This window comes from Mytilus edulis, chromosome 3 (genome assembly GCF_963676685.1).
Source record: "Mytilus edulis chromosome 3, xbMytEdul2.2, whole genome shotgun sequence".
NCBI classification, from domain to species: domain Eukaryota; kingdom Metazoa; phylum Mollusca; class Bivalvia; order Mytilida; family Mytilidae; genus Mytilus; species Mytilus edulis.
In genome coordinates, this window is record NC_092346.1 from 14,748,415 (window position 1) to 14,773,557 (window position 25,143).

At 32.5% G+C, this 25,143-nt stretch overlaps 1 protein-coding gene across 3 annotated transcripts; it reads right to left on the minus strand.

The window, feature by feature from the left end:
- Positions 1–616: 616 nt before the first annotated feature.
- On the minus strand, positions 617–25,143 carry LOC139515859 (estrogen receptor-like). 3 transcript variants are annotated; one of them, XM_071305591.1, is made up of 9 exons: positions 24,201–25,143; positions 15,284–15,483; positions 14,382–14,492; positions 11,159–11,272; positions 7,782–7,900; positions 6,731–6,911; positions 5,312–5,453; positions 4,907–5,037; positions 617–4,597 (listed from the first exon to the last, which is right to left on the minus strand). In XM_071305591.1, the coding sequence occupies exons 1-9, from the start codon at positions 25,103–25,105 to the stop codon at positions 4,320–4,322; spliced, it is 2,181 nt and encodes a 726-aa protein (XP_071161692.1). In that variant the 5' UTR covers positions 25,106–25,143; the 3' UTR covers positions 617–4,319. The 3 variants fall into 3 exon arrangements, with proteins under 3 accessions (XP_071161692.1, XP_071161693.1, XP_071161694.1); XM_071305592.1 differs by lacking the exon at positions 24,201–25,143 and adding an exon at positions 20,064–20,719; XM_071305593.1 differs by lacking the exon at positions 24,201–25,143 and adding an exon at positions 20,532–20,677.

A 25,143-nucleotide genomic window follows, 5' to 3' on the forward strand; every position in this document is an offset into this window, starting at 1 on the left:
TGTTACACAAGGTATTTGAATAAGTATACATGAAGCATTCAGGTCTACTATCTTATGAAATATATAACATTCATTCCATGAGCAGAACCAGTGGCGGATCCAGAAATTTTCATTAGTGGGGGCCCACTGACTGACCTAAGAGGGGGCCCGCTCCAGTCACGCTTCAGTGATTCCCTATATAAGCAACCAAATTTTTTCCCAAAAAGGGGGGCCCAGCCCTCCTGGGCCCCCCTTAAATCTGCCTCTGAGAACTTACACTCCATCCAACAGGACCAATGATACAAGAGTTTTCTAATTGGAGTAAACAGAGATCTAATTATTATTTTTGTCCCTCAAAAATATTTTAACAATAGCATGAACAAATATTCTAGGGCAGAAATTGACTGCTTCTTAGACAGACAATGACTGCCACTGGTACAGACACAAAAGGACTGGGACAGACAAGGACTGAGGCTTGAACAGAACATTTCTGCAACATGTGAATTAAAATGACTGCCACTGGTACAGAAAATTATTGCCACTGGAATATAATATTTTTTACAAAAGTAATACTAACTTGAAGTGTACTATATTTGTATAACCTGTTGGTTTTTTTTAAATCAAAACAACACAAATATAATTTGTTTTTCCATCTCTTTAATTTCAATTTCTCTACATTCATTTTACGTTGCTTCATTTTTTCTGCAACTTTCATAAAAACATTTTTTTTGCAACAAAATGACAAAACAATATACAGTTTATTAATAATCAATAAAGACAGGTAATTACAAACATACAGAGCGTGTTATACACGCAGAAAAGATCCTTATTTGATCATCCTATTACTTAGGAACGATAAACATATAACCTCCACTTTCATCTGAAGTTGTTTTACATACAAGTATCACAGTGCTGTATCAGCTCCATGATATCAAAAGCAAATTTAATTAACTTGGGATACCAGTCATATCCACTAAAATATAAAATATCAGAGATTTTGATAAACATTTTAATAATTCATATTAACAATATTATTTCAATGTGTTTTAGTTTGTTGAAATGGTCTGCTTGGTATACATAATATAAAACCTTTCATGACATAACACCAACATGCCCAAAAGTTGTCCTGGGTTTAAAATGAAGAACACATCTATAGAGCCTATTCTAATTTTCTAAAGAAAGTTGTACTATGTCTATGAAACACTGCTTATGAGCATGTCAGCATCCTGTTTTAAGGCTCTTTTAGAGAATATATTAATTTGAACACCAAACTGAGCATCTGGACAGGGTCTCTCCATTTTATATTCTCAACTTTTTTCTGTATTTTTTTTATATTTTTACATCCAATTATGCTCTGTTCTTTATTTTTTTTTTGGCCTATATTTCTCTATTCTTAACTTTTTTCCATTTCCATTAACCCCATCTAGAATCTCACCTCTGTGAATTCCCATCCAGATCCCCATTTCTGTTAAACTCCTTTCCAGATCCTCATTTCTGTTATGCCCCATCTACACCCTACTTTCTGGTAAACCTCATTCAGACCCCCAATTCTGTTAAACCCCGTAAAAACCTTTCCAAAAACCTAATTTCTGTAAATCAGTCTATTCTGGAATAGTCCCAGTTGCACCAAAGACTTATCAACACTCATGGCATACGAAATCAGCACTTTACTGCACCAAATACCAAATAGAAAGAAATAAAAATATCTGCATAATAATCATCAACTTTAAGCACCAATACTGCAATATCTTATCTTTAACAAAAATACTGTTAAACTTTTTAATCTATCCTTATAACATACATGTACAAAACAAACAAATGTACTGTACAAGTCTATTCACATAACATACATGTACATTGTATACATGTACAGTGTATACATGTCCTTAACAAACTACTGTGTTGTACAAGACTATCCTCATAACATACATGTATATTGTATACATGTACTTAACAAACTATCACTGCATTTCAATTTTCTACTTATTCTTATCTTTTCATTGTGTAGATATAAAGTCAAAATTTTAACTTGTCCTAACTGACTGTGAACTTATTGTGAGTCGGTGGTTCTCAGGTTTTTTATCTGACAACTTGATTAAAATATAGTTTGCAAAGTTAATCATGTGGTAAACAAAACCTATGTCAGAATAGTTTGATAACCTTACCAAAAATAATATATATTATGAAATATTCAAGACAGAGTAACAGTTTTAGTTATCTAATAATTTGTTTAATAAACATAAAATGCAAGACTTGACAACAAAAACACTGAAAACAACTGCATTTAACAAGAATCAAAATTTGACCTTTGGTAAAAAGTATACAGCACAGAGTTAATAACTAAAACATCAACAGTACACAATAAATTCACAAATAAAACAAAGCACTAATATATCAATAACACATCGTCAACAAAATATGATTCATAACCATTTTTAAGCGTAAATCATTAAGCAAATATATTCAGTCCACTTTAGTCTTAGCTATTTCAGAAATTTGAAAGAGTTGTCTTTCTTCTTTTCTTAACAAGTATGAGTCATCTCCCTTTTTGAGAAGCATCTTCAATAAATTTGTCTAGTAACATAAATATTTCCTAAGCAAAAGTAGTGAAAATACTATTGTTGAATCTTATTAAACAACTCAACATCCCCAGTGTCAATGAAGCTGTTGTTGATATGAAAATATAGAAAATGAAATAAAAGGGGAAATAACTCTTACAAGACAAGAAATAAAGACTATATCACAAAAGTTGTAATAAATTTGTTGCAAACAAGTCTTTTATAGATGATTTTGTTTTGATTGTAACTTAATTCAAATGAGATCATACATATTGCACATCTATATACTGTGAAAACATTACTGTTAACAGGGTACCAGTTTTCATGGACTTTCTGGTTCCCTCAATCAAAGAAATTTATATCGATAGGAAAATCATTTTCCTTTGTGTTTTGATTTGTTAATGGAATCAATCCCCCAGGAATCCACAATGTTTTCACAGACCACAAACAAATGAAACCCATTTCTCTTACAAAGTATTTTATAAAACTTTCATTAATGAAAAGGAAAATATAACTAAAAATTATTTATCAACCCTATGCAACATTTAATGCACACAAGAAAAAATTCTTATGGCTTTCAACGCTTTGAAAGCAGTACAATGATATCGTTAAAACTTTTGTTTTTATCATTTTACCATGGAAGCAATAAAATTCCTTCTGTTCACTAAACTAAAAAAAATTCCCTAAATAGCAAAGCTATAGAAACTATATCGTATTATTTTACTTCTTCCTATTTTGTCATGTGGTTAATCATCATCTTCTACAGAATATATAATACATTTCTAAATTATAAAAATATGTAAAAATATCTTTTTGCCTAGTGAAAACAATAACACATTTGATTTGATATTTTGAAGTATTATAAAATGTATGAAAAACATTTATGACAAGAACTTAGTTCAAAATCAATAATAAAGTAATATTGTTCTGATTTTAATAAGAAGGATCACATTATGCTACATAAAAATACCTCACTGATTGAAAATCATTCCTATGAAGAATGAAAAGTTGTCAGATCCTAGTGATCAAGTAAAATATGTACACAAGGACTGTTTTTAAATCAGAAATGATCAGATTATATCAAATATCATCACATAAATTTTTGACAAAATAATTTAGCTGCTATACTACACTTTGTAAAGTGAAACCCTCAGTCTTAGACATTTGTCAACTGTTCCATGATTTTCAGAGCAGACTACAGAGTAAGTCAATGCTATATTGATATTCTACTAATTTGAGTGACAGAGGACCATATAAAATATTATTTATATTGGAAAAGCCCTTTCCAGTATCTCTGTAAATATTACCAAACTTAAAATATCTTTTAGATTCTCTGAAATTGAGGTAGATATTTTGAGGTAATATCACAGCAAATGAGGCAGATATGATTTTCTAATCTATAAATATGAGGTAGACATATGGAAGTTACATATACAAAAGTCAATGTCGATAATGAATTGAATATTTGTTCCTTTGAGGATAATATTACTAATGTTTTTCAGGGAGACTGATGTTAGTAACAGAGTTATCTTCCCTGAAAAGGATCCGTAGCTGTTACTCAATCCCATGATAGAAGTTTGGTATTTAGACATTCACATTTAGAGGTACAATGGGATACCTTTGATGTTATGATGATGTTGCCATGACGACACACACTGTTTAAGACTTAAGACAACAATAGCAACAACATTGGTGCTGTTGTCTTTATCACTAGGAGGTGATATTTAGTTGGCGCTGAGAGCACTTTTTGTTCGTTCCACGATGTTTTGAACATCAACGATTTCATGTTGTTGGATTTTCCGTTTTGATTTCAGTATAGTCCTGAGAATCTAACATCTCCTTTAACAGATCAGAGAAAGTGACGGTACCTTCTTGTTTAAGTTTTTGGAAGTAAGCTATTGCCCTCGTTCCTGCTTGTCTGATATGCGTTAACATGAGTAATATTGATGGAACATGACGTAGATTGTCAGGGTGGTATTTCTGTGCAGTATCCACCACTGCGTCTAGAATCGACTGTCTCATTCTATGTATTTTATCACAACTTGTTAGCCTCCTGACTTCTGTAAAATATAACATGGACTCATCAATTATTTGTATTAAAGATGTTCTCTTTATATAAATTATAAATTTCAGAATCGAATGTATTATGGGTATTATTTTGCAAAATGGACACCAAAATATTGTGATTGGATAATAGCAATAGAAATTCTACAGATGTGACATTAATTTAATTTTGGGTATATAATCTTAGTGTTTAACATTTAAACAAGCCAAATTTTTATAGCTTTAAGTAAAATTCTTCCATGATATTGTCTGCTGTTAAATTTAGAAAATCTAAAAACCTGGAATATGTGTAGACATTAACGTACCTGCATTGACTAATACTGTAGCTTGTAACAGTAGTGATTCGTTTTTGTGTAGTTGATATTGTATAAAGTTCTCTGACACGGCACTGACTTGTTCAAATATTTCTGTCATACCCATCATTTCCCAGTGTGATCTAAAAAATAAAATAATTTCTAGATAATACATACTTTAATTTTTTTTTTCAACTGTTATGTTGGGAGAATAAAATAAAATGCATCCAATCCAATAAAATCTTATCCACCTTAAAGAAAATTCTCTCTCTTCAGTGCTAAGAAAACAAATTCTGAAATAAATGGTGTCTCTTTCCATTGTAACTCATAGATATGAAGTAATATTTCAGAACAACAACTCCCTCTAAGTCCAACTACTTTGATCCCCAAATTACAACTGATTTATAATGAACTTACCTGTCAAGAACAAAATCTGGAGCAAACACCAGTCTCTTTCCATTGTAACTCATAGATCTGAAGGTACAGTTTAGTAAGAGTAACTCCATCCAACAACATTCTATCAAATGGACCTGATCACTCAATGACAGATCAATATAACCTGAAATAGTAAATATACATCTAAGCATTGTTATATATTGAATATATACCGATAAATAGGGATAGTTGGCAGGTCTGATGTTCTTAGCTAGTAGCTGTCTTTAATAGGAAACACCCCACTTGTCAGTAGTGTGGTCTTATCTTATCCCTATCCGAGTCAAGCAAAACAATTTATTAACATCAGTATTTGTTGCTCCATAAGAAATAGTATTTTGAATTTTTTATAGTAAGTAAAGACTGGTTAGATTCAAATCCAAATTGTGAGCCAAGTAAAACTATCATGTCTTACTTTGAATTGGCATATTGAAAATTTTGCTTTAAGGGTAAATCCTTATCAAGACTTATAGGATTATCGTTGATCATCTCACTGAGATTGCCTTTCTCGCTTGAGCCGGGACGGCGAAAGCGAGAAAGGCAATCGAGTTGAGATGACCAATGATAATCTGTTTATCGCTACTTAAACTATGACGACGTTGTCAATTTCATGTCAATTTCATTAGCAATGCCACGCGCCTGCTTAGTTTCTAGTGATAATTTTTCTATCTCAAGCGAGTAGCATTATATGAAAATTATCACAAGAAAAGATCAAAGGAAAAAAGCACAAAATAGCGATAAAACTTATTATTTTACAGAATATAGTTAAAATATTTGCAACTTCACATTAATATACTTACAATGCCATCTTAAAAAGTGCTGATGTTCTAATATTTAAAGAGCTACCAATTTCTATTTTTTGTTTTTATTTTGGATAAATTTTTATTGCAAGTACATGTATTACATAATGATAAATGATAGCAGGATAAAAGACTATGTAATTTTGAATTATATGTAAAAGATTGATAACTTTTGTGTAATGATTCAATATACATGTTGTTATAAATTATAATACATCCATATACATTATGATAATTTCAAAATGTAATCTCATTTCTAAACAAGTAGTTATATGCTGATGATGGCATTAACCTACACAATATAAATCTTTTTTTATCATCTTAAAGTTAATGACCCATAAAAAACAGTTGTAGGCTTTTGACCATATTATCTTAACAATAAGTTTACGACTCAATGTTTACCAGTAGTATCAAATAACATAATACATGATTTTCCTATTATAGGTCTGTGGTTTTCTCCGAGCATTCCGGCTTATTTTACCAGTACTAACTGGCCACCAAAAAATAGCCCAAAAGCAATGCTTAAAAGTGGTGTGAAAACAAAGAAAATCAAATTATAATAAATGAAGTCTAGACACTTCACTCACATAAATTTCACACTTACCTGGTACATTTTTAGCCCAGTTGATCAGTTGGACCAATTCCCTCTCTGCCAATTTGACCAGAGAATTTAACAAATGTGTTCTGGATGGTGGCATATTATGATTGTGGTAACTTTCTACGATCGGCATGTCTGCTTTGGATAGTGCGTCTAATATGGCTGATGTCTCTGACCTTCTTGGACTCTGAAATCAATATTATATATATAGATCTACATACCAACATAACCTTTGCTGTCTTATAGGCAAATGTAAGAAATCCTCTAAAGCTTATAGACGCTTTTCTTAAATGGTTTCTTTTTCCATATTCAAAACTTAGTTTATTGAAGGCTCTCTCTTAAACTTTTAAAAAAGAAATTCTAAAATCTAAATTTTGTTAAACCGTACGTGTGTCCTGATGTCTAAATGGGGATTTAAAAAGATTTCAAATTCAGAATCAAACACTACAAAAGTCATCTGTATCTATAAATAACTCCACGTTATTTAGATGCATTCTTTGATCTTTACTTTGTAACACTCAGGGTGGTTTTTTTTCTCAGTTTTAGAAATTTTAACGCTTTGTTACATAAAGATGTGAATTGTTTCTCACTGTTTATGACTTCTTTACACTGAATCTGTTGGATGTGTGCTGATTGATATTTTAGTCTGGGAGAACATAATTAATTTGTGATTGGCTTTGAAATAGCTTTCTTTAACTGTGAGTAAGCTTTTCTAGGTGCTTTGAGTGTAAAATATTTAGGATTTTGTGCCTCATACTGATCTTTTGAGTTGAGCTAAGTTTAGAGTTTCTTATTTATTAAACTGTTGATACCAATTTTTCTGGATTGAAGAAAACTTGCTTTTTCGATATTTAATTTCATGTTTTGGCCAAAGTCTGCATACAAGTCTATAGAGTCCACAAGTGCTGTATTTGAAGAAATACAGAATTTTAGCTTTATCAGGATGCAGACTTGTAGATCTAGGTTTTTTTCCCTATCAAAAGAACTGGCATGCCTTCTCCCCTGTCATGCTCGTCAGAGTTAACCTATTCATTTATATATTTTGATGAATACATACTTTTGCTGGATTAGGACTGCCACTTGTAGAGTTGACTATATTATCAGTAGAATCTGCTCGACTTCTTTTTGTTGGAAGTTTACTATTAGCACTTGGCTTCCTTTCTTTTCTTTGTGTTCCTACAACAAAATAATGGGACAACATAACTAATTGACTTCTAGTACCATTTTAACAATACTGTATACACCAAAGGCTCCTTAGTCATTTTACTTAGCAATGTGACAGCATTAAAACAAATTTATCAGTAACCCTTATTTATATTAAGCCTATTTTGAAAAATTTACATTACAAATACATACATGTTTGATAAAACCTTTAGTTTCCAGTTATTTATACTAGTTTGTTCTACCTCATTAAGGTGGTACCTAACACTACAGGGAGATAACTCTGTAAAATCACCTAAAGGTTTTAATGACGTTGTGTTTTTAAGGGAATATTAAGCTTCTCAATGATCAAAATTAGTGTTTGTCAAACTGCTATATAACCAGTGTAATTTTTCTGATAAAATGCTTGGTTCAAATTTTTTGAAACTTTTATATTTTTGTCAAAGGGTCAAAGTAAATACTTTGTCAAAATTTTATGAAAATTAAACGAGCCAAATTAATTTTAGTGAAAGTGTTGGGTACCACCTTGAGATGTTTCAAAACATTTCCTAACTAGAGACATCGTTTTCGGGTACATGTATTTGTTTTTAAGATTTTATCTCAAAGAAAATTAAAGCACACAACATATCTGTACATATTTTTAAGATTCTTGAAATTTACATAAAAGGCTTTTCTCATTTATTTTAAATTTCCTTTCACATTTTAGTGATATCTACTGACTGTAATATGTAGTCAATTTTGCTTAAAAGGGTGACACTGCTTATTAATAAATTTCATTTTATACCTAAAGAACCTTAAAATATGCTATTGGGTGGGATGTCCCATGACCTCATCTATTGAAATTTACTGTAAACTGTCCATTTGGATATCAAAGTTATCTTTATAGGAGAAAGTAAAACTGGAAAGTTATTTGGTACAATGTATATAAAAATATACATAAGGTAAGTAAATTATATTCTGAGAAAAATCCCCTCTAAGTTGTACCATGATAGGGCAAATAGCATGGGCATTTGTTGTAAATTATACTACATGTATAATGTCAGTAAAAAATCAGTGACTAACAAAAATGCAAGTGCTTGAAATACTAAAATGTCATTATTTTTGGTAAACTTTATATGAAAAAAAAAAAAAACTTTTTTATTTGGTACGTATACATGAAGGTCTATGAAAAAAATAATTATATAAATAAGAAACTTACCAAATTAAAGAACATATAACATATAATTTCCTTTATAATAATTTAATCCAACTTTATAGTTTTATCCCAAACGTATTTTTTAACAGGTATGATAATAATGTTGGTATATATACGGAAAGATAATTTATGCAGGACGTAATACTTCGTAAGAGTTAGGGTCACTGTCCTGTGTAGGTATACAGCCATTCAGATATTGATCCTTCAGATCAATGACCTCTGGCAAAGTTCCAATATGCAAAAAACCATAAAATATATATTGTATTTAATTCTATTGTAAATTAAAAATTAAAAATTCCTTATTTTTATGAATTGATTTTTTTTATCAAAATAATAGCTGCACACAGAAGAGTAACGAAGAATAAAAATCAATTCTAAAGTTGAATGTAATTTTTATCGCTGATCACAACTTTTCCAATTTTAAAAATGCTGAATAAAGAAATAAAATAAAATATATCCAATTTCTAACTTTGATATTTAAAAGGTCTACCGATACTTTATATGTCTTACAATTTCGTCCTTCTGACAACTACCTTGAGACAATCATATGTCCTTAAAGTCATTGCTCCATAAATTTGTCCTTTAGGTCATTCAACTTCTTGTAACTCAATTTAGAACTTTAGATATTGATTTCCCTTCAAGATAATAAATGTACTCATTCAAAGTAGAAAAAATATATCTATATTTAGATTTGATTTGTAAAAGGCTTGATAGAGCTACAGGAATACTGATGTTGACCATGATGTAAAACCATTCTTAAGCATTATCTTAAATTTCTGTTAATGGACACTACTTGCAGAGAAAAAGTTCTTTTCTTAAATACATGCCATAATGCTGTCTTCTAGCTATCTAATTTTACATGCTAGAATTATTAAAATCTTTCCTTTACCCTTCATTTTCTTAGTCTTTGAGGCTTACAACTTTTTCTTCAGTATTTGTCAATGCTAGAACTTTTAAAATCTTACTTTTATCTTTAATTTTCTAAGTCTCTAAGGCCTAACAAATTTTTCTACAGTATTTTTTATGTCTCTTGAGCCTGAAATCTTTTCTATTATATTTCGCCTTGGCTTCAACTATCTAAGCTTTATTCTCATCATCTTTGCTACACTTTCTATTAGAATCTAACCTTTATTCATGCTAACTAATAAGCATCTCCTAAGTCTGGAGGGTTGACAACTTTTTCTTCTGTAATTGTCTTAACCCGAATAATTCTGTCGTTATATTCCGCTTACTACATTAACGCCTGAATGCATAGACAATGAAAAATCTTCATTCAACTATTCGGAATTAGCTCGGGATTTAACTATCTCGATAAAATTGAGCTAAATGCTGATTGGTCACCTCTTCTACAGGGCACCAATCAAAATCCAGGATTCGTGAAGAGTTTTTATCGTGCTAGGAATTCAGGCCCTCGCAAGTAGGAGAGATCGATTACGGGGAGAAACTGAATTATTCAGGTTATAATTGTCTATACTAACAGTAACACTAATAAAATCTTACTTTTATTCATGTTGACTTTGTAGCTCCTTTTAAGTCTGCAGGCTTTTAAATTTTCATTTACAATGTTTCCATCTTGGGGGGTTCACTTCAATATTTAAACGAAAGGGGGTGTTGCTGGGTTCTGTTATCCCACCCTTTTCATATAATTATAAAGTATACCTGCATTTCATATATTAGGTAGGTAAAAATGTAACCCTAAGGCCTTTCACCATATAAGTTGGGTTTTGTGTGGTGTGTTGGAATACTGAAGTGTTAAAAGAGGAAAAATTTGGGGATAAAAAAACACAGCAGTACGTCTTTTTCACAATAAATCTTAAGTGTAAAATTTATCGTCTAAAATATACCTTAACAATTAACTAAAATATTTTAAACATAAGATTAATTTTACACTTAAGATTTTTTGTGAAAAGGGCTACTGGACCTTATTTTTTATTTTCAGTTTTCCCCACCTATTCCCATTTTTAAAGCTAGAAAATGTGACCATTCTTACGCACGTCCTATTACCTTGAACACATTGTATATAGGAAATGTCCCGTCTCCCATAGGTGTGTATATTATCAAAACTATTAGAATCTTACCTTTATTCATGCCGACTTCGTAGCACTTCCTCAGTCTGCAGGCCTGACAACTTTTCCTTCTGTGCTTGTCTATAGTACAACTATTGGTAGCTGGACAAACATAATCTACAGGTCCTGTAAACAAAATGTTCACTCAATAAAAATGTCAGACACAAAAATTAGAATACTGAAGACGATATAACTTGAGGTTTTTACATTCATAGCTAATTATGTCAAACCATCCTAATTCCTTTTTTATAAATCAGTTGAATTAACGACAACACACACAGCATACTAAGGAACATGTTATAGACTGTGTATCATGTATATAAACAAATATATTATAATGGAAATCACATTAACATGGATTTGGTACATATGTAACGTCTGCATTTTCTCCTTTTAGAGAAACAATCTGTCATAGAATATCTAAAAGAATAAATAAATGAAAGATTTAAAAATACATACTTTCATGAAGACAACATCTCAAGGCATGAATAAAGAAAAGATTCCCCAAAACAAACTGCTAGTCTTGTATTGATTGTTAAAGGTTATTATATATAGGTCATAGACCTTGTACTATTAATAAATATAGGTCACACATTCAGTGACACAGAAAATATTGGTTAAAAAAAATTGTTCTAATGTTATTCAGAAAAGTTCAATGACGTAAATAACATTATCTATATGCTCTGTTGACGTAAATAACATTATCTATATATGCTCTGTTAACTATAGAAAATATTGTGGCTATAAAAAGATCTCGGTCAAAGTGTAGTGAAGTTAAAAAATATTGAAATGAGTGAGCCAGTATCTTCAACTCAATTTGGCACAAACATATTTTGAGAATATTTCATTCTCAGATTTCATTATTTGATTAAGAGAACTACCATTTGATTTTAAGGGGGTGCTAGGATGAAATTTTTGTAATATCTGCCCTGCCTTTAATTTCACCCTATTCAATCCTGCCTTTTTGAATTAGTTCATCCTGTCATTTTTTTACATAAATTCAAAATTGTCATCCTGGCATTTTTTGCAAATTGTCTCATTCAGCCTTTTCTTTTTACTCAAAACTCCTGTCCTGTCTATTTTTTTCAAATTTAATCCTAGATCACACACCCCCTTCCCCCCCCCCCCCCCACATAAAAATTAAATGGTAGCTCCCTATGGTTCCACAAAGAGAAAATAATACAATCATAAGTGGATGCATACAAATAAAATAAAGTTCTTTACAAAAATACATATGTATATGAGAATGGAGATCATACAAGAATGGAGATTATAAAGCATAAAATGAATACTGTGGACATGGTGGATTCAGTATTATTCGTTGGATACCAATTTTCGTGGATTTCGTGGGTAAAGGTGAACCCGAAACTAAATGTTCAACGAATAACAAATTGTCTATAGGATTTTTGCAAAACCACGAAATTAAATAACCACGAACATGTAAAATTTCTATGATCCACGAAAATTGGTACCCATAAAAATAAATGAATCCACAGTAGTAGGAAAATGATTAAGCTAATTTAGTTTCTGTTGTACTGGAAGAAGAGTTTCTGTTGAACTGAATGGAGTTTCACCTGTACTGAAAGGAGAGTTTCTGTTGAACTGAAGGGAGAGTTTCACCTGTACTGAAGGGAGGATTTCACCTGTACTGAAGGGAGAGTTTCTGTTGTTTTGAAAGAAGAGTTTCTGTTGACCTGAAGGGTTTCACCTGTACTGAAGGGAGAGTTTCTGATGTTTTGAAAGAAGAGTTTCTGTTGAACTGAAGGGAGGGTTTCACCTGTACTGAAGAGAGAGTTTCTGCTGTACTGAAGGGAGAATTTCTCCTCTACTGAAGGAAGGGTCTCACCTGTACTATAAGGAGAGTTTCTCCTCTACTGAAGGGAGAGTTTCACCTGAACTGAAGGGAGAGTGTATGTTGTACTGTAAAGAGAGTTTCTGCTGAACTGAAGGGAGATTTCACTGGAACTGAAGGGAGAGTGTCTGTTTTACTAAAGGGAGAATTTCACCTGATATACAAGGAGAGTGTCATCTGTACTGAAGGGAGTTTCACTTGTACTCACATGACTCAAGGCAGCTTTTCATCTGTACTCAAAGGAGAGTTTCATCTGAACTTGAGGGAGGGTTTCACCTGTACTGAAGAGAGAGCTTCACCTGTACTTGAGGGAGAGTTTCTGTTGTACTGAAGGGAGAGTTTCATCTGTACTGAAAGGAGAGTGTCTATTGTACTGTAAAGAGAGTTTCTGCTGAACTAAAGGGAGAGTTTCACATGTACTAAACATGCTAAAGTAAAGGAAGAGTTTCTGCGGAACTTAAGGAAGAGCTTCTGCTGAACTGAAGAGAGAGTTTATGTTGTACTGAAGGGAGGGTTTTTTCTGTACTTAAGGGAGATTTTCTCATGTACTAAAGGGAGAGTTTCACCTGTACTTAAGGGAGATTTTCTTAGTACTGAACGGAAAGTTTCTGCTGAAATGAAGGAAGACTTTCATCTGCACTGAAGGGAGAGTTTCTGTTGTACTAAAGGGAAGGTTTCACCTGAATGGTAAAGAGAGTTTCACCTGAACTATAAGGAGAGTTATACCTGCACTGAAGGGAGAATCACCTATATTCAAGGAAGCATTTCACCTGTACCCAAGGGAGAGTTTCACCTGTACTGAAGGAAGAGTTTCTGTTATACTAAAGGGAGAGTTTCACCTGTACTGAGGGGAGCGTTTCACCTGTACTCAAGGGAGAGTTTTGTCTGTACTTGAGGGAGAATTTCACCTGTACTGAAGGGAGAGTTTCACCTGTAATGAAGGGAGAGTTTCACATGTACTCAAGGGAGAGTTTCATCTGTACTCAAGGGAGAGTTTCACATGTACTAAAGGGAGAGTTTCACCTGTACTTAAACATGTGAAACTCAAAGTTAGGGAGTATCTGCTGCACTGAAACAAGAGTTGCTTTGCAGAACTGAAGAAAGTCACTTTAGTATCAAAGGGAGAGTGTATACGCATGCTTGAAAGATCGTGTCAGATTTACTGAAAGGAAAATTACCTCTCCACTGAAGATAGGGAGAGTTTTTGCTGTACTTCAGCTGATGCATGTCCTGATACAATATTCACTCAAAGGTTACCTGTTTGGTAGGTTTAACTTTAGAAAGTTTTCCCTGCAGTTTGATAATGATACATCAAATGTTTAAAATTTTAACTAACCATGTATACTGCTGTTGAATGTTATGTCAAATTGTTTTATAACTTACCCTGAATACTGCGTTTGAAGAAAGCCTTACATCCTTCACAAGACCATACTCCATAGTGAAATCCTGAGGCATTATCACTGCAGACCTGGCACAGTTTGTTGTGACCAGAACCTAAAATGGTAAGGTTTAATCCTGATCAGTGTTGTACGGTGCACCTGTGTCACTTCTTACAGACATATTGATTTACAGCGGCAGCATGTCACAATAATTACAGTCTACGGTCACCTTGTTAGCATAATCAACTCTTTAACAATCATATATATATACAGGATATAAGTTATTGTACTTTTGAAGTGTTAGGGATCCAAGATTCAATGGCTAAATTAAAAAATTATTAACATCTTGTCATAGATAAAAGAAGATGTGGTATGAGTGCCAATGAGACAACTTTCCATCCAAGTCACAATTTGTTAAAGTAAACCATTGTAGGTCATAGACTAGTACAGTCTTCAACACACTCACAGAGACTTGACTCACACTGAAAAGCAAGCTATTAAACCCCAAAAATGATAATCTAGCCTAAAAAATGTACTTTTATTTTTTCAATGTAAAGAAACATGTGTAACACATACTTTCATGACTATAAGTACTTTGTACACTGCGCAAACAAATAGGAAAAAAAGAAAAGTTTCACCCAGATAACAACTTTACATTTTTGAGCTTGTCAGCAGAAATTAAACATAATTGTTTTTTGACAACAAAAAGTGTCCAAAATTTAAGATCTAAACCTGAACCCCCCCCCCTTTTTTTTCAATCTTAAGACTTTAAGACTTACCAGAAGACATGATCTAATGCTTGAGTTTGTGAGTATTGGTGAATGATAAAGAGCCATCAAGCATTGTTAACATGAGAATATCTAAGCCTGTAGACCCCCCTTTTTTCAATCTTAAGACAAGACCTACCAGAAGACATGATCTCATGCTTGAGTTTGTGAGTATTGGTGAATGATAAAGAGCCATCTAGCATCGTTAACATCCGACCATCGTGTGGAGATGTTGTAGAGGACGGAATCTGACTAGGCATCATATGAGGGAGAAGATATCCTCCAGGATAACCACCCGCAAGGCTGTCATCCTTCAGGCTCAGTTTGTCTATAGAATCCCTGCAATATAAATAATTGTCTATAGGCATAATATGAGGGAGTAAATACTCCCCAGGATAACCACTCGCAAGGCTGTCATCCTTCAGGCTCAGTTTGTCTATAGAATTCCTGTAATAGAATTAATTGTCTATGGAATTGCTGTCATATAAATATCTACATAAAAGGAATCCATGACGATTTCCATGTTTATGTAATAAAAAAATCTGCTCAAGGAGTCCCTGTTATATAAATATCTGCTTTATGACTCCGATCCCTGTAATGTAAATATCTGTTCAAGGACTCTTTTTAATATAAATATCTGCTCAAGGACTCTTTTTAATATAAATATCTGCTCAAGGACTCTTTTTAATATAAATATCTGCTCAAGGACTCTTTTTAATATAAATATCTGCTTAATGACTCCCTGTAATGTAAATATCTGCTCAAGGACTCTTTTTAATATAAATATCTGTTCAAGGACTCTTTTTAATATAAATATCTGCTCAAGGACTCTTTTTAATATAAATATCTGTTCAAGGACTCTTTGAAATACAAATATCTGCTCAAGGACTCTTTTTAATATAAATATCTGTACAAGGACTCTTTTTAATATAAATATCTGTTTAAGGACTCTTTTTAATATAAATATCTGCTCAAGGACTCTTTTTAATATAAATATCTGCTCAAGGACTCTTTTTAATATAAATATCTACTCAAGGACTCTTTGAAATATAAATATCTGCTCAAGGACTCTTTTTAATATAAATATCTACTCAAGGACTCTTTGAAATATAAATATCTGCTCAAGGACTCTTTGAACTCTTTGAAATATAAATATCTGCTCAAGGACTCTTTTTAATATAAATATCTGCTCAAGGACTCTTTTTAATATAAATATCTGCTCAAGGACTCTTTTTAATATAAATATCTGCTCAAGGACTCTTTTTAATATAAATATCTGCTCAAGGACTCTTTTTAATATAAATATCTGCTCAAGAACTCTTTTTAATATAAATATCTGCTCAAGGACTCTTTGAAATATAAATATCTGCTCAAGGACTCTTTGAAATATAAATATCTGCTCAAGGACTCTTTGAAATATAAATATCTGCTCAAGGACTCTTTTTAATATAAATATCTGCTCAAGGACTCTTTGAAATATAAATATCTGCTCAAGGACTCTTTGAAATATAAATATCTGCTCAAGGACTCTTTGAAATATACATGTAAATATCTGCTCAGGGACTCTTTGAAATATAAATATCTGCTCAAGGACTCTTTGAAATATAAATATCTGCTCAAGGACTCTTTTTAATATAAATATCTGCTCTACATGCTCTAGGACTCTCTGATATATTTATATTTGCTCAAGGACTCCCTGTTATATAAATATCTAGCTGCTAAGGGAATCACTGTAATATAAATATCTGTTCAAGGGTTCACTGTTATATTAATATTTGCTCAAGAAATCTCTGTACATTAATTATATAAATATCTGCTCAAGAACTGTTTAATTTCAATATAAACAAAATTTAAGCTAAGGTAGGCATCATGTTCTATTTTCAGCCATTTCAGGTATTTCAGCCATGTTGGTTCGAAGGGCAGATCCCCAAACATTGAGTTTTTGGAAGCAACATTCTGAAAAATGACCAAAAATCCTTTAGGGTAGGCTAGTATTAAGACTATAATGTAGGGTAGATAGGGTAACTGAAACCACACAGTTATTTTTATTTGGCCTTATAATATTCAGCCGATACACATGTATGTTTTGGGGGTAGCATAAAATGCCATCTGTCATGTCTGTCATGTCAGTGTTTGTTTAAAAAATGTGATAACATGTCAATCTTCACTTCAAAGATCAAAAATAAAATAAAAATGAATAATCAATGGTATGAAAACAAAGAGATAAGAAATAACAATAAACCAACTGTTACTGTAGTGGTCAAGCCTTTACAGTACTGGTCAAGCCTGATCATAGAGAGATATCAACATTTAAATAGATTTTCTCAAGTAGATCAAATATAACTGACATGAAATTAATGCATTTCTACAGTTAAATATCATTTTCAGTGTGAAAAGGTCAAACTGACCTTCTATGATTACAAATTGCAGCTGGCTACTCTATGACCTCACATTTTCTAAACTCTTATCAATATTACCATGGAAACTAGGATATAACTGTTTCTTAATTATTTTATCGGCATTACTAAGTTTCTTATACATTTAAAATTCATACATGAACTTTAGATCATAGAAAATCAGTTTAAAATAAAAGCATATAATCAAAACACCAGATGTGTGTAAATATTCATATGAATGAAAAAAAACATATGTCAATTTCCCCCCTCCCCCTCCAAAAAAAAACAACAAAATGAAATGTTTACGTCTTTTCTGAAAAAATAATGTTAATCTTATAAATGAAAATCTTTTAATTGCTTATGTATGTATTAAAGTTGAATCTTCTGAGAGAAAAAAAACCACAACTGATCCAAAATACCTTAAATTTTGGTTGAGATGGGAGTTTGCTCTATTTGTTATTAATTTCCCTTGTTCCACCCAAAGCTTTGTAAGATATTTTGTATACAAGTTTACATTCAAGGACAAGAACTATCTAAAAATTAATTTGCTGAAGACAGTCTTTAAGATACATTTGTAATATCTAATAAAAGGTCTTGGAATAATCTTTAGAGAATACAATCTGTAATAACATCACTGTGTGACAGGAATATATTTGCTGTCTAAAGAATTTGTCATTAGAAAATTGTATTGATCTGATATGTTTCTGATGGTGATATTTAAAGAAAGAAAATCAAAAGAACAAATGAAGAAAACACTAATTTATGCAAATGAGAGAAAGACAACAATAAAGGCAAAGTCACGAATATATTGACCTCTTATATTGATCTTTTGGTCAAGGCTTTAATGTGACAATTTCTTTTTTAACACCAAACAAAAATGTTTTGCAACTGAACGACCTAAATATGAATATTTACAATGTAGCCTACTTTCAATTTTAAGGGTGGAAGCATCCCTTTCCTTGAACGGTGCTTCATACATTATGTACACATGTACATTTTTTGTACATGTATATACAGAAAAACGTATATGATACATTTGTGGAAATGCATATATTTTTCCCTGTATCACACCAAATGTTGGCTTGCCATGGGCACCCACTCTTTTTTTAAATCCAGGATCAGCACCTGATCATGCTGATTTGGGATATAAATTCACATGTTTTTTTTTTTAATGTTAAATTGAATGGGATGAATTTAATTGACTTTAATTGGAACTTCAGTTAGACGGAATAAAATGTATGTTGACAACTTCTGTAAGGAAAATACATGAAATAAGAATGTATATATGATTTAAAACACTAAACAGAAATAGTTCCATATGCCCTCCCCCCCCCCCCCCCCCCCCCAACTTAATATAGATTTTTCCAGATTAGAAAACTTTATTTAAAGACTTGGAAATAGCTTTCTGGGGGTACCAACAATATTTGAAAAAATATGTTAAAAAAAGTTATAGAACAAAAATTGCAGATGACATGGAATGATAAGCATTTCATGTGTGCCATTTTCTGTTCACATGTACTGTACATACATGTATGTATCCAGTGGCAGATCCAGGGGGGGGGGTTCCGGGGGTGCGCACCCCCCCTTTATTTTTGCCGATCAATGCATTTGTATCGGGACATATGTTTTGCACCCCCCCTTTGCCCTGGGTGCCCTGGGTTAGCACCCCCCCTTTTGAAAATTCCTGCATCCGCCCCTGGTATCTTATCTATATATTGTTTCTTTTTTTTTCTTCATTTGTTCCTGTAAAGCTTAATTAGAATTTTATTACTCTTTTCATTCTAAGTTTTAAATAAAGGTAGATAACTCCTGTTTTCAATAATTCTGGAACTTACTAAATCAAAAATATTCCAAGGTACAATGGACACAATCAGATAGTGATGCACTTCACCAACTCTATTCAAGCATTCTCAAAAACTTTTAAAAAAAATGTAAAGATGTTTTTCCTGATGAAATTCCCAATTGGTACACCAGCACTTTTAATTTACCATATATATTGTAACATGTTTATAACGCATTTAAAGTATTCCTTCTGTTTCGAAATTATTTTAGTCAAATGGGATCAATCCATTTATTGATTATTAAAAATATCAAATGTATGGGATTCACAGTGTTTGTTTTGTCAATGTATTTGTCATAACCAAAATTGGTTTTTGTCTGTTTTGAAAATAAAGAATTATATAGTAATTATATAACTACTATTTTTTCTAAATATTAAAAATTTCAAGTTTTCATCTGAGAATCCACAGACCACACATGTATACAGCATGCACAGTTGCCCTTTCAGAAAAGAAAAAGATTTTTTTTATAAATTATGTGTATTTAAAAAATATATACAAAAGCTCAAATACTGTTACACTACACAAGTATGATAATAGAGGCAAGTGATTCATTGTTATGTGTGTATTGACTATTGTACAAATGTATAACATACTTAACAGGTGACCTGCACAAGTCCATTACAAATCTCTGCAGGCTACACAGACAGACATGCACAAAAAGTTACATAACCACTCTACATACCCAGACATATTATTTCCACAATCTGTTAAAATTCTTATAACTGCACCAATTCCAAAATTATTATCAGAAAATCCCTTTAAAACTGTGAGAGCATCTTCATAGTCTTCATCAGGAAAGTTTAACCTTTCGGCCATAGCATTACTACGTCCAGTTTGTGTATTACATTCCAAGGAAAGTATTCTCCATACATGTATTTTGTACACAAGTCGTTTAACAACTTTACATATCTTTTAAAAATAAAAAGTTTCAATAATCTTCATCATAAAATAGAATTATTCGACCGATATGCTGGTCAATACATTGGTCATTCACCTGTGTACTCCAGCCACTACACAAGCTACTTGGTCAGTGTGCAGTGACCCGTAACCATCTAATCTTATGACCTGGTCAGTTTGTAATTGTAAACGTCAAGAATGGACAAGCGTCGTAGCAGACGAAACAGTTTTAACTTATTATTTTATTTCTTACCCAGCCCATGTGTCGGGACTTTTAATTGGTTTAGTTCTTTTGAAGTTAAAATAAAGTTTATAAATAAGAGAAATTGTCGTATTGCAAACACATTTTGCATGTTTTAACATTGGTTTTATAGACTTTCGTGGTTTTGGAAAATGTTTCATAAAAAATATTAGACTAAAATCACCTTCATTTTGAAGAGTGATATATTTTAGAACAAATTATATCTACCATCCCGTACAAGCGCTAGCACAACAGACAAAACATTTTCAAAAAGTGCTAATTCCAGGTCCGTGTCATCACTTATTAAGAAAAATAATGAGATATTTTGTTCAATTCAATATAGCAGACAGCGGCAATCACTGACATCACTGAGGAAGACGAAACCATGTAATAAATATTACTTCCACGATGAAACCAACGACAATCTGGATGGAGTTTGCAGAAATGGGAATAGGGAAAAAATAGAGTAGTCCAAATAATTATGACGTCTTGAAAGGCTATTATAATTGTTTTCTTTGACAGCTTACTTCGGTAAATTTTTTTCTTTGACAGCTTACTCCCCGGTGAAGTAAGCTGTCAAAGAAAAAAATTATAATAGCCTTTCAAGACGTCATAATTATTTGGACTAAAAATAGAGAAAAATAAAAGAATAAGGTAACACACTATAGGCTAGGCGGATCCAAGGGGGCTGGCGGGGGGGGGGGGGCGGCCTCCCCTTTTGTGGGAAAAATTATGGTTGATTATATATAGAGAATCATTGAATCATGACTTGAGCCGCCCTCCCCCCCCCCCCCCCCCCCCTTGGAAAAGTTCTCAGTGGATCCGCCACTGCACAAGACTGTTTTTTTTTTTCACGAGAACTCTAAAATATGTCCTAAAATACTATAAAAGAATGCAAAATCAAATCCTTTTTCAGAGACAATTGCCTTAGGGGCTTTAACCATGTTTTTAACCTGAGTATTGTAAAGTTATGTCTAATGTTATAATAAAGATCCAACACGTGTTTAACTTAACGATGTATTCTGTTCTTCGACCGATCGAAATCATATAAGCTGTATGTAATTCACTGTATGTAAAAAAAAATGTTTGTATCTATGTATCTATGCAAATCAATCATACTTTTTCCTTATTCATGTATGCTCTGTATGCCCCTTGTGGGCCCTTAATTGGAAATAAAATATGTTCTGTTCTGTTCTGTTCTATAAAGATTATTAAGCATTGACTTCCCTACATACATTTTTGAACCCCACACGTAGTTGACCAGCGGAGCAAATTTTAGCGTATTGATTTATAATCGAGAGAGAAAAATCGGATCATGTTTAGCGCTGTGTCAAGAATAACCTTTTTAACTTTTAAGGTCAGATTCTTAATTAATCCTGTTATGCAACCGAAATTAACTCAAAATACATGTATAGTTTAATATATTTTTGGTGGTTATTGCATTCCTTGTTGTGCATTATGTTTTATTTACATCATTTGTCGTGCTTTTTTGTGTATGATTACCGTAGGTACATTCATAAAAAATGTAGATCAATGTAAGTTATGCGATTTCAATTCGGTCTGGATAAAATAATAGAATCCTAAATTCATATGTAAATGTAATTATGACAATAGAAGAGGTTCACGTCAACAAAATGTCTATCAACTAATAGCAATTGTAGATGACATAACTGTACTGAATATAAAACAAAGAAGTGCTCGCTCACACAAGTTCACGCTCAAGATAAATATATCTGAAACGTTAAACTACCACTATATTAACTTTTTATCTCCATATTCGTACAGTAATGTACAGAGGTTCTTAACTATCTCAGCCTGACAACCATGACATACCAAAATTGGTTAGCAAATGACGTTTCGGAGGTTGCAAATGGCGTTGAGTTATGAAATTTTATTGGCAGGGAGTCGTCACTACGGGTTGATCTGGTCATTGGTGGTCAATAACAAGTCCATGCAGTCTGCCTGTATCGTTGTTGAAAGTATTGTATTTAGGGTTTCTGGCGTGAAATTGTCCAGCAAAACACGTTGGCGTGTTCCTGTCTGCAACATTCTTGTGGCCCTGGATTTTCATTGCTTAATCTCGACATAATGCCAATGCAGCATGCTATGGTTGTACTGATTTAAGTTTGGGTATGAATTTAAAGAAAGTTTTCATATAAAAACCCACTAAAATCTGGGTTGCCTTTATACCCGCGTCAGTAAAAGTCCCCATAGTAAATCAATGTAATTATTCCTATTTAAACAGTTATAACTTGTCTTATATACGTGTTTCACTACATTCCATTAGGAACTACAATGAACTTCTTCATAAGACAATGACTATATATAGGTTGATTTCGCTTCATAGGGAACTATGCGTTTTAAACGTCAGCAATAAAAAAAAGACTGCACAACGTCAACAAGCCTAACAGTTTCATATGTGTCTTTATTGTTATGTAAACTGATTGTTCCAATCATATTGTTCGGTCTTTGATGACTTCCTGTGACCGTTTATTTTGGTGGATATTATTTTATTTTATTTGCATTGTTAAATTATTCACACGATTGCCATATAACACATGCAACCAGAGACTAATACATCAGAGCTTTAAATTCAATATCCTGTTTGTCATATATTCACTGCTCGATTACCATAATTATGACGCAGGACCAATGAAACCGTGACACTTTTAAAAATTTACTGAGAGAAAAAAACAATGAGTACATTCAGTAAATAAAACACCTTTCAATTATATATCAGGCTTCACATTTCTGCATTGTTTATTTTCATTGTTTTATATATGTAAACTGTATATTATGTATAATGTTGCCCATATGGGCGTAAAGTGCTTTTCAATAAAGTAAATTATTATACAAACAGACACATTTTTTTTATAAGAGGAACAATGAAAACTTTGACAATTTTTGAAGAGAAATATGTACCAAAATTCGCAATGATAATGTAACTTTTTTTTGGAATAATGTGATCTAAGGGAAGTAACCAAAACTAAATCAAGTACAGCGGTTAGGTAACGGACACATTTATCTTTTTTTTTAAATAATGTGACATAAGGAAAGTAACTCAAACTTAATCATGTACGATTTAAAAATATGGAAATGTGATATGATCGTCAATGTGACAAGTATCCATTGCAGACCAAATGATGTGGATGTAAGCAATTATAGATACTTAAAAGTATTTAAAGTCGGCATATATGTACATGCTACATGTACTCTGTAACTATTATTGTTGTTACCTATTATGTCAATCAATGGTATCTGATTTTATGCCCTTTATGGGCCTGTAATTTGGAAAATAAAAATATTCTATTCTATTATGTACACAAACAAAAATATAACATGAACTCCGGTGAGGTACGAGTACGACTAACGCATAAAAATCATGAAGTTTCTGCCGTACAAAGGTCTTGAACAATAGACAATTCCTCCTCGTTTCGTAAGTTATGAAGGTCCCCAACATGAAAAAAATATACCACAACTCACTGAACGAAGATATCGGTAAAAGCTCAAAGTTTATAAAAGTTTTGTAAACCATGCCGACTCTAAATAAAACTTATTTATCAATATTATCGAAATATGCAGTTTCCAGTTGTCATCAATTTAACCCGGCTTTTGTAATATAGTTTATAACTAAGAGTTAACAAAACAAAATAATTTAAAATTTAAAGTAAATCAGCTTACCTTGCAGAATCGAATCCATTTAAATAAAAAGAAAATGCATCTCTCTCATGGATTGATGAAGGAATTCGCAGACCAACTGAATTTTGTCCATAACGGGATTCTGTTAAAATCCCCACTAAATTTTTCCTGGAATCTAGAAATTCTTTTCTTTCTGGGGAGACTTGTCCGTATTGTCCAGTTCCATATGCCGACACAGGATCACTTCCGTACAAACTTTCAGTCAAACGGGGATTTGTATGTAGCTTAGTACTCAAATCTCGAGGTTCATTTGATAAATACGGATTCACGGCTGTCATTGAACGGGAATACAAGTAGGGAGAAAGGTAGCCCGACATTGAATGAATTCCCTGGGGCCTCGGAACGGTTGGCATTAACGAAGAAACAACTATACTATTTAAAATCTTTTCGTTTTTGCTGATACTCTCCTGTATAGTTTGTGAAAGAGACATTTTTTCCTCTCCAGAAAGAAGTACGGGACTTCCAGATGAATTACTTCGACATGTATCCTTTTTGTCAGAATTAAGTCTTTCATATTCTTCTGCAGTTGGAGGGAGAGCTCCATTATCACATTTATTTTCGGTCATTCCATTCTTTAAAATGTTATTTTCACTTTTTGGTATTAGTCCATCCTTACAATCTTTTGTCGCCTCCTGTTTCTTTAAGATAAGATCTCGTAGAAGTTTGAGACCTGGCGATTTGTCGTCTGAAAACGCTTGGTTAGTGAAGGTATCGATTCCATCGGTACTGCAAACCGACGGTCTTCTAGTGGAGAGTCCCGACACGCTGACATCTGATTCCCCCGAAAAAGATTCTTTCCGAGAGCGATCATCGTCACTCAAATCACCCCTCTCCATAAACTGTTCCATTGTAATTGGGCCATTTTTTGGCTTTTTCGGTGGCGGCATATTTGAATATCACAGATTTTATAATCACAATCACCATT

Excerpts from the sequence above, each read along its gene's own strand:
- LOC139515859 (XM_071305591.1), bottom strand. The coding sequence starts at position 25,105 with ATGCCGCCACCGAAAAAGCCAAAAAATGGCCCAATTACAATGGAACAG. Across the intron at positions 15,484-24,200 it reads AATGGATTCGATTCTGCAAG|GGATTCTATAGACAAACTGA; the intron begins GTAAGCTGATTT and ends TTTATATTGCAG. Across the intron at positions 5,454-6,730 it reads CTGGGCTAAAAATGTACCAG|GTTATATTGATCTGTCATTG; the intron begins GTAAGTGTGAAA and ends TTACTATTTCAG.